The 10,438-nt window shown below is 34.3% G+C and overlaps 1 protein-coding gene across 3 annotated transcripts; it reads left to right on the top strand.

Moving 5' to 3' along the window:
• Nucleotides 1-2,871: 2,871 nt before the first annotated feature.
• On the top strand, nucleotides 2,872-9,536 carry LOC122024007 (cycloartenol-C-24-methyltransferase 1-like). Of its 3 annotated transcripts, none has more exons than XM_042582490.1 (13): nucleotides 2,872-3,014; nucleotides 3,651-3,733; nucleotides 6,527-6,593; nucleotides 6,894-6,967; nucleotides 7,124-7,208; nucleotides 7,302-7,357; nucleotides 7,824-7,878; nucleotides 8,007-8,054; nucleotides 8,296-8,379; nucleotides 8,459-8,659; nucleotides 8,738-8,863; nucleotides 8,957-9,054; nucleotides 9,215-9,536. In XM_042582490.1, the coding sequence occupies exons 2-13, from the start codon at nucleotides 3,651-3,653 to the stop codon at nucleotides 9,273-9,275; spliced, it is 1,038 nt and encodes a 345-aa protein (XP_042438424.1). In that variant the 5' UTR covers nucleotides 2,872-3,014; the 3' UTR covers nucleotides 9,276-9,536. The 3 variants fall into 3 exon arrangements, with proteins under 3 accessions (XP_042438424.1, XP_042438426.1, XP_042438425.1); XM_042582492.1 differs by having other exon boundaries at nucleotides 2,881-3,014; nucleotides 3,640-3,733; XM_042582491.1 differs by lacking the exon at nucleotides 2,872-3,014 and adding an exon at nucleotides 3,032-3,054.
• Nucleotides 9,537-10,438: the final 902 nt, after the last annotated feature.

The raw sequence follows: 10,438 nt of genomic DNA, 5'->3' as shown, positions 1-10,438 counted from the left end.
CTTGACGTTTGTGTTTGTGTTTTATTATTCCGCTGTGTATTTAATTAAAATTTTCCTAAACGAACATGAAAGCCATGAGCCTTATTCACCCCCCTCTAGCGCTTTCGATCCTACACAAGTGTCCCGTCAATGATACTTAAAATTTGATCAAGTGGTCATTTCATTTAGATTTAGAGAAATCCTGTTGATCAGTGCATATATGTCAAGTTTAATGAAAGAAAGTTTGTTATACTTGTTCTGTATATAGACAATATATTGCTTGTGATCAATAATAAGGGTCTACTATATGAAACCAAGTTATTTTTATCTAGTATTTTTGAAATAAAAAATCTTGGCGAAACATCCTTTGTCTTATGCACACAGATATGTCATGATCGTTCAAGAGACATTCTTGAACTTTCACAATAGACCTATATTTAAAAGGTGCTTATAAGGTATAACATGCAAAACTATGCACATGGTGTCACTCCTATGTCTAGAATTGATAGATTTAGTTTGTAGCAGTATCCATGACTTGACCTTGAAATAAAGAAAATGGAATAAATCTCTTATGTGTCAACTATACGAAGTCTCATGTATGCATAGATTTGTACACGACCTGATATAACATTCATAGTGGGAATCTTAGGCAAATATGTAAGTAACCTAGGACTGCCACACTAGAAAGTGGAGGTGATTGAATATTCAAACTTTGATTTTGCTAGATCCTTGGATAAGAGGAGGTTCACTTCAGGCTATATTTTCATACTTATTGGAGGGACTATATCTTGGAAGAGTGTCAAACAGACACTAGTAGCTACTTTTATTATGAAGCATAGTTGATAACTTGCTACAGAGCATCCAATCACAAGATTTGGCTATAGAATTTTATCACCGCATTTCATATTGTTGATGACATTAATATGTCATTGAGAATCAACTGTGATAATAAAGCCGCAAAACTTTATACCAAGAACAACCGCAGTTTGTCAAAATCAAAACACATTGACATCAAATTTCTAGCTATTATAGAAAGAGTTCAGAATCGTCAGGTCATGATAGAGCATATTAGTACAGATTCCATGTTAGCATATCCACTCACTAAGGGTTTGGTGTCTAAGATGTTTCATGCTCATGTTATAGATATAAGAGTTCTTTTGGAAGAAGTACTCATCTAATGGGAGTCTGTATTTATTTTTATTGCTCTATGTTAGTAAAGATAAACATTTTATTTTGATTATTATACGTACTTAAAATTCAAAATATTAATGGAAATTCTATCTGTTTGTTTGACACTCTGAAATAAAGTATCATGATTTACTACTACTCTACATTTAGTGTTTACAAATATGCTATAGATTCCATTTAGAATAATAAAGTTTGGATCATGATTTGCAATTGCAATTTAGCATAAAAGTATTTATATATATGATCAGATCCTTTTGAGTCACTTAGGATCAGTTGAAAATTGACATGCATTGATCACATTTTATGTAATTTTCATACTATACATCCACATCTTAATCTATATCATTAATGATATTGGTATTTGGGGCTTGTTGCATACATATATAGTAGCTATGACCTCTTTAGTCATATATCAATGAAATTAGTTGACCAAATTATTTATAGGGATATTCTATAATCATTTAATTTAATATCAACTAAAGTTATATTTGTATGTCATATGTACATCACATATAGCCCATGTAGAAAATTATTAGATATTATCTCTCTTAAGTGAACTTATATATAATTTGCATATGGGGATATACATTGAACCCATTTAAAGTGATCTAACTTAAGTTTATTGAATTTTGGGGGATTGAATGTGAGTTGAATGTGTAGAATCTTTTAGCCGTATCAGTTATCATCTATGAGCTGATAACGGATTAAATTCCTATATAAAGGATTGATCCCCAAAAGTTTAGGGTATCTTGATAGAACCCTTATTCCCCATTGATGAAGGTTTGTTGTGTTATCATCCTAATTCCCTTAGAAGACCATCTTTTTACTTCCAATTCATCTTCTTTCTCAAGGATCAAGCAGATGATGCTATAGGATAAGGATAATAACTTTTTAATCAAGTTCTTTATCGTTATTTATGTATTTACTATATCATGTCATGCTAATAGTTGAAACTACATCAATATACTTTGTTAGTGGAATTCTTATTCAACTTTTAGAATTTATACGGATTAGGATTTACAACTTCTAATCATAGATAATTAATAAAATAGAAGAGTTTCATAAGATTCACTTTGTTAGTGGAATTCTTATTTGATTTTTAGAATTTATGTGGATTAGGATTTACAACTTCTAATCATAGATAATTAATAAAATAGAAGAGTTTCATAAGATTCGTATATGAAGTCTCTTTTTATTCTAATTTTCTCTTATTTATGATAGTGTCCCACTCGCTACCTACTACCATGACCTTTTCATAATTAAAACGATCTAGCTGTTGGGTCATTTTCATTTCTCACTCGTCTTAATCTAACTATTAATATTGTGTTTTTCTATACTCATTTGTTTATTAAATTTTTTAAAGTATCCCCTAACATTAAAATATATTTTAAAAATTTTATTTTGCTATTAAAATACTTACTCAATTAATAAATGGGTGATATAGATGAATAAAATAGACATTTTGATGTTTGATACATAATAATTTAATGAGAATATTAAAAATATTTAATTTTATTACTTCCTGAATCGAAGTATTACTGCACTCTGTTAATTTTATTACTCCTTGCTCCCGATATTTTTTCTCCGGTTTCCGTGCTGTTTGGAACTTCACTTGTAGTTGCGCTTATGAGGGGCATCGAAGTATATTACTGCAGTCTGTTTGGATCTACACAGTGATCAGGGGCGGGAGACCACAGCGATCCCACGTCGCTTGTCGGCCCAGATCGGATGGGCCCACCCACCTGGGCCGATAACATGGGACGCTTTCCTACCTCTATATTATTACCACGCCAGTACTGCCCGATATCGTCTCGGCCTGCCTCTCGCCCCCGCCCAGTTCGTCGGAGGTGAGCTGCTTACTCCTGCCTCCCGATTCTTTCTTAATCGGTATGTTTTGCCTAGTTTTCATCGATCGGAATCAGGGTCCTTGCTTTTCTGTTGCATTGGTTCTTTTGTTATCCTCACTCCTCATTTTCGTCATCACTGATGCCAAGGCCAGCGAAACCAGGAGACATTGGTGACAGCAGTGGTCCTTTTTTTTTTTTAATTTTTTTTTTCTGGGACTATGGGATTCGATTACCGTCGCTTCTGAGATCTTTCTCTTCAGTCGGTGTAATTTTTTCATTTTCTTTCGATCGCTTCGTCACGGCATCTCTTGTTTCCTGTGATACTTCTTTGAGAAAAAAAATGATTCGATGATTACGTTTTTGTATATTTTTTAGATGAGAAGTAAATGCTGATCCGTAAGGAACCTTTACTCTTTTACCATCCATCAGTAGTTTGGCCGATTTTGTCGTTTTCTCCTCTTACGGCCTTCTTTTGGTATTTATTTTCTGTATGCTGTCGTCCTTTTTTGAATTTTCTGATCTTTCCTGGCCCATTTAAAATCTGTTACATGTATCTGTCTGCCTTGCTTTTGGTTATTTAAGTCCCTTTATATTTTTTTTTTTTTTTTGTATAACACATTGAAAGTTGACTGCAAGATGTCGAAATCTGGGGCTTTGGATCTCGCTTTAGGAGTCGGAGGCAAGATCAAGAAGGAAGACGTTCAATCTGCTGCCCAACAGTATATATTTCTCTATTTATTGTGTCTTATGATTACGACCAATTCTTTCTTTAATCTAATGACACAATAATGATCATGTTTGATTAAATAGCATAGATGTGTATTTTAATCTCAACCTTCAAACACAAATGTAGATAGTTACTCGATTCATGTGTTGGTTTCAAACAAATACATCCAAGCTGATGTCTTCTCATCACTAGGTGCCCGAGAGCCATTATCTGCTGCGCTCCTGCTCGTGGGATTTTCTGTTGTCACCCTTTAATTGCTAATCAGTCTTCTATGACTTGTTTTAAATCAATATCTTATATTTTCTCTTCTCTATATTTGAATTTCACTTTATCCGGCTCTATACTTAGTGTCTTGCAATACACCAGACTACCATTAGAAACACCACGTGGATGATTAATTTAGAAGATGAACATATAGTTGACCATTTTTAGCCAGAGGATCAAAGAGTTGGAGTCTTGCTTCAACTTTGATTAAACTTGATGAATAAAACTGTTACTTTCACATTATCCTTATGATTCTTGTTAGCTCTGCTTCTATGAACCTAAGCAGTGCTCCCTTTCACCATGGGAGGACATAATGATGGAATTAGCTTTCCATCTTTCAATTATCCCGGTTCAAATATCCATTTTTTCTACAATTATCTGAAAATTTTGAATGTATTTCCATCAAAGGTAACACAACAACAACAACCAAGCCTTTTTCCACTAGGTGGGGTCGGTTGTATTTCCATCAGAGGTACTTTGAGAAAAAATAATAGAAAAAAGATTAAGGAAGAAGACCACGATGACTGAAAATCAATTTAGGTTTATGCTTAGAAGGTCAACACTAGAAACTATACATCTTCTCTGACAACTAATTGAAAAATATCAGAAGCAAAAACATGATCTACACATGGTATTCATTGACTTAGAAAAAACTTATGATACAGTTCCAAGAGAAATTATATGGAGAATTCTAAAAAATAGAGGTGTTAGCGTAACATATATTGAACTAATTAAGATCAGAGTAAAGACTTCAAGCAAAGTAATTGGAATATTTCCAATAAAGATAAGGTTAATTAAGGATCAATTCTAAGCCCCTATCTTTTTACATTAATTATGGAGGAACTCACAACACACATTCAAGACACAGTGCCGTTGTGCATGTTGCATCCAAATGATATTATTTTGGTAGATGAAAACACGTGAAGGGAAAGGTTTTAGGCTTAGTAGAATAAAGATAGAATATATGGAGTTTAAATTTAGCAATATTAGAGGTAATGAGATAATTTTTAAGATAGAAGATGATGAGTTGTCCGGAACTGAGAGCTTTAAATATTTAGGATTAATGGAGGGATTGAGAGAGATGTCTTACATAGAATATAAGAAGGATGATTGAAATAGAGGAGAGCGTTGAGTGTTTTATGTGACCATAAAGTACCTCTAAAACTTGAAGGAAAGTTCTATAAAACCGTAGTTAGACTTGTTATGCTATATAGAGTCGAATGTTGGGCTATGACTGAGTACATAAGCAGAAAATGAGAGTTGCAGAGATGAAGATGTTAAAGGTTGATGTGTGGACATACGAGGATTGATAGAATAAGAAATGAGAGCATTAGAGAGAAAGTCAGAGTTGTATCTATTAAGGAAAAACTCCGAATGACATGTTTAAGATATTATGGATATGTACTTAGACGACAAATAAATGTTCCAGTTAGGCTACGTGAAATTATGACAAAACACACATATCAAACGAGGAAGAGAAAGACCAAAAAAGACTTGGTTAGCAACAATAAAATAAGATAAAATTTATTGAAGTATAGATGATGATATAGTAGGAGCTATAGCTCAATGACGTAAAAGGATCCATATAGTCGATCCCACCTAGTGGGATAAGGCTTGGTTGTTGTTGTTGTTGTTGTGGTGGTGGTGGTGGTGGTGGTGGTGGTGTTCCATCATAGGTAAGTGCAAAGCAACATTAACCAACCCTCTAGATCACTTTTTAGGCATTCGTTGATGGAATAAGCAGCAATCTAGAATCATTATACTTAGCCTTTGTGCTCCTTGCCTGTTGCTCTTGCGGCTAAAATTATTCCTTAAATTTGAAGCACACTTGGAGCTTTCATTTTACTAAAAGTTTATTATCACAACTTTTCATTCTATTTTATAAACAAGAGATTTGAGATTCCTTGATCTTCCACATTGCAATCTTCTAATTGCCGGCTGTTCTCTAGTTTGAGTTGTTACATGAGTCTATTTCACATGCGGTCTTATGATTAAGATGGAATGAGAGGTGAACCATACATCTTCTAGCATTTGTGGAGGAACTAGATGATTCAATAAGTGTGATATATGGATCTTGAGCTAATTTATTTTAGCAAGCAAGAGTGTATTATCTTGGTCTGATTTTTGTAGTGCCCTTGCACTAGGCTTTTGATAATAACATTGTGTCCAGTCTCTCATGATCAATAACTGTATATAAATGTAAATTACTTAGTTGTGGTGGATTCATTTGCTGACAAAGTACTTTCCTTGCACTGTAATCTATCATGTAATTTTTATATGATTCTTGCCACTACATGTTTATTTGATCCATAAATAGATATCAGTCCAAATCTCTGGTCAGGCTTTTGATGCAGAACAAAGAAACCCTTTTCTTTTAGATTAGTTCCGTGTTCACCCCTATTGTTTCACTTATACTAGACTATTTTTTCTCAGTAGAATTCAATTTCTTTAATATCCATAAGGCCAAAACTCAAAATCCACTTGATATATTGATATGAATGCTTGATGGTTGCTGCATTAGGTATGAAAATTACCATGCCTCTTATGGAGGGGAGGAAGAATTGAGAAAATCAAACTACTCTGATATGGTAGGTTTCATATAACGGTAAATTTAATTTGCCTTATTATTTACATTTACAATTTGTTACAGTACTTGAAAGTTGAGTGTCTGGTTGTTAAATAATTTTGTTTTTGGATATGAATTTGGTTCTTGGTTGAGAATTCAGGTGTTAACCATGTGACTATTCTTGTTATCAGTATTCATTTATTTGGTCATCAAGTGTCATATATTTATTGTTCCCAAAATCAGACATCTATAGTTGCAATAAATACTCTTATCACATATTATCTGACAAGTGATGTTTTGTATTTTCTTTTATGCATCTCAGGTAAACAAGTATTATGATCTTGCCACTAGCTTCTATGAGTTTGGTTGGGGGGAATCATTTCACTTTGCTACTAGGTAGGTACTATCGGCTATTTATTATTGGCAGTAATCCCTAAAATATCCAATGATAGTGGAGATTGGAGAAGGATTATAAAACTTGCCTAGAAACCCGTTTTGTTCATGCTTTCTAGTCTTACCTGAAATTCTGATTTTTAAGTTTAATATATGTAGATGGAAAGGAGAGTCACTGCGCGAAAGCATTAAGAGGCACGAGCACTTCCTTGCGCTGCAATTGGGGTTGAAACCTGGGATGAAGGTATTAGTCTTTTGTACAATTCCTGAATTTGGTTGATTATTTCTGATGCTTGCAACTTTATAGCCGCAATTATTGAGTTCATTTGTGATTTAGGTCCTGGATGTAGGCTGCGGAATTGGTGGGCCTCTACGTGAGATTGCTAGATTCAGGTACGTGTTTACTTGAAAATGATCTGCACTGACAAATCCATTGAATGTATTGTTACTAGAAATGAAGAAGATTCATAATCTCTATTTCATTTTGTTATTTTGGAATGAACTGGGCAGTGAGTGAATCATAGGAAAAGATGTAAACATCTTCTCTATGTTCTAGCTGGATTCAAAGTCAACCTTGCCTTTCTATCATAATAGAAGGCAAAGGCTCGTTGGCTTTCCACTATTACACCTATCATGCACAATCAGACAAGGATATGCATATGAGAATCCAAATTATTAGATTTATGACTTAACTATCTTCATTGATATAATCAAATTATAGTTAAAAACTCAAAATAATTGGCATGTACTTGCATAGTGTTCTGTATGGAATTGTGACTGCGAGTTGATATTATTAGTGCAACATTTGCCAAAGTAGTTTGGTCCAACTTTAACAACACAATGCATGCGAATTTTGCAGCTCAACATCCATTACAGGGTTAAACAACAACGAGTATCAGATCTCGAGAGGAACGGTAAGTGGACATGGTTTTCCCATTATTTGTGCAACTTAATAAAGCTTGCAGAAGTCTTTTAGTTTGCGTTCACATAATTAATATTCATTTATTGCTTGCCTTTTTCTAACAAATATGCTGTTCTGCAGGAGCTCAACCACTTAGCAGGATTAACCAAATCATGCGAATTTGTCAAGGTTTCTGCTATCCTCTAGTTATGCATTTTGGCATTTCAGATATTTTTGTTTCCTTTTTTCTCATCATATGCATTTCTGATCATGGTCCTTAGAGGAGCGCTGATGAACATTTTTGCTATCTTATAAACTTATCTTAACAAAAATTGAATTTGAGAAGAGTATTTTGCACAGGAAGCACATCTCTTTCAGAACAAAAAATTATGGTCTGAATGTTCTATTTATTGTTTCTTGTGAAGTGCAGGCTGACTTCATGAAAATGCCATTTTCTGATGACACGTTTGATGCAGTCTATGCAATTGAAGCAACTTGCCATGCTCCAGATGTGGTATGTAGTTCTATCCACTTCTCTCATTTTTGCAGGCATTCTTATGACTTATGAATGGTTTTCAATTTGATTTGACAAGGTTGGCTGCTACAAGGAGATCTACCGAGTGTTAAAGCCTGGTCAGTACTTTGCCGCATATGAGTGGTGCATGACTGACCATTACAATCCAAGTAATGAAAGCCACAAAAAAGCCAAGGCTGAAACCGAACTTGGTAATGGACTTCCTGATGTTAGAACTACAAGACAATGTCTTGATGCTTTGAAGCTTGCAGGGTTTGAGGTAAATAAAAAATGTGGCTTCTTATATTCGTATAACCTTGTTGGCCATCATTTGTGCACTCATCATGTTCCCTTTTAGGTTATATGGGAGAAGGATCTTGCATCCGATTCTCCTGTACCTTGGTATTTGCCTCTGGATACAAGTCGGTTTTCGATAACTAGCTTCCGTTTGACAGCTTTTGGCCGATTTATTACGAGAACAATGGTACAATATTTTCTATTTTCTATTTTCTATTTTCTAGGTTTTGTTACATTTCAAACTATGTTTTATTACAGTAGATGCCATCCTACTTTGCAGGTTAAGACATTGGAATTTGTCAGAATTGCCCCGTCAGGAAGCAACAGAGTTTCATCATTTCTTGAAAAGGCAGCTGAGGGACTTGTGGCAGGAGGAAGGTAAATAAAACTTATCATGCTGCAAAATATATATATTGCATATGATGAGTAGTGGTGATGCCAGCATAATCAAAACTACTTAATTATGTTATGCATTTTTTCTTTGTGACAAATTATTAAATCTTATGCATTGGCACTCTCTTTTGTTCGAGTATTGCAGGATGGAGATCTTCACGCCAATGTACTTCTTTTTGGTGAGGAAGCCTCTTTCATATCATTGAGAAAGACATAACTATAAAGCATGTATTGAAAGACATAACTATGAAGCACTTATTTTCTTAAGTGAGTTTCTGGTTTTTTTTCAGCATGTATTTTGTTTAGTGAAGTTCTCATTCTGCTTTAGCGTTTCGAAAAAGTGTTATAAATAGTCAACAATGGAAGTCAGAACTCTTTAAGGTGTAAATTCCTTCTGCCTCAGCCTTTGAAAGTTCTGTCGAACCTCTTAAAAAATTATAAGTTCCATAACATCTTATGTGGAGGAATCTTTTGATCCTGATCCTATTCAAATTGGTTATTTTCTTCTTTTCTTTTATGAAATGTAAGACTATTTGTTTCCGATTGTGAGAATTGTCCACTCATGATGTTGACAATTTTGAAGTCTTTTAAAGTTGCTTCACGGCACCTCATTTTGAGGTCCTGCCACTTGGCACCCCGAGACCGTCTCAACCGCTTAATGTGCAATGTGCAACATGATTTTTTTAATAGTTCGAAACACTCCAGTGATTTAGGATGATGGTGGTGACTGATTGAAAGAGTAGGATCCGTTGAATTGCAACGTCAAAAAAAGTAAAATTGAAGACGGATGGTTTCATGATGCCCCCCTCAATTGAAGCTTGCACGGAAGGATTCCTGTAGATGAGAGAACAATGACGGAACTCGTTGATTGGCAAAGTGTTTGTTTGGTAGGAAAGCTAACTTTGACTTTATGGACGCAACATATGGCGTTATGCATGTGGGTGTTGGATAGGATGTGTTCATATTGCAAATTTTTTTTAGAATTGATGACCAGAACTATAATATAAATAGTTTATTGAAAAATGATGATGTTCTATGTCGGTCGGATCTTGCTTGGCTAGGAGTGAGTGGGTAAAAAAAATCGATCATATTAAATTAGATAGGTCGTATGAGCCAGATGAATTACTCCATTCGTCAACCAAATACATTGACATATTAGACATTTGAGCTAAAAGGATCTTTTGATTGTGTCCAAATTAGACACTTTACAAATGGATCAATTGATCTCATCTATATTATTCCAAATTGATGATGGGATCTAATGTGCATGAGAGGAGGAGGAGTAAAAACTTCTCTTTTGTTTTGAAAAGCGAGTACGCAACGAAATTAAAATATAAAAATAAAAAGTTAAAACACAAGTATGTAAGCA

Source organism: Zingiber officinale, chromosome 9B (assembly GCF_018446385.1).
Source record: "Zingiber officinale cultivar Zhangliang chromosome 9B, Zo_v1.1, whole genome shotgun sequence".
Classification (NCBI taxonomy): domain Eukaryota; kingdom Viridiplantae; phylum Streptophyta; class Magnoliopsida; order Zingiberales; family Zingiberaceae; genus Zingiber; species Zingiber officinale.
The sequence above is the reverse complement of the archived record's forward strand: the minus strand, read 5'-3'. Positions and strand labels throughout refer to the sequence as shown.

Excerpts from the sequence above, each read along its gene's own strand:
- LOC122024007 (XM_042582490.1), top strand. The coding sequence starts at position 3,651 with ATGTCGAAATCTGGGGCTTTGGATCTCGCTTTAGGAGTCGGAGGCAAG. Across the intron at positions 3,734-6,526 it reads GTTCAATCTGCTGCCCAACA|GTATGAAAATTACCATGCCT; the intron begins GTATATATTTCT and ends TTGCTGCATTAG. Across the intron at positions 8,660-8,737 it reads TGAAGCTTGCAGGGTTTGAG|GTTATATGGGAGAAGGATCT; the intron begins GTAAATAAAAAA and ends GTTCCCTTTTAG.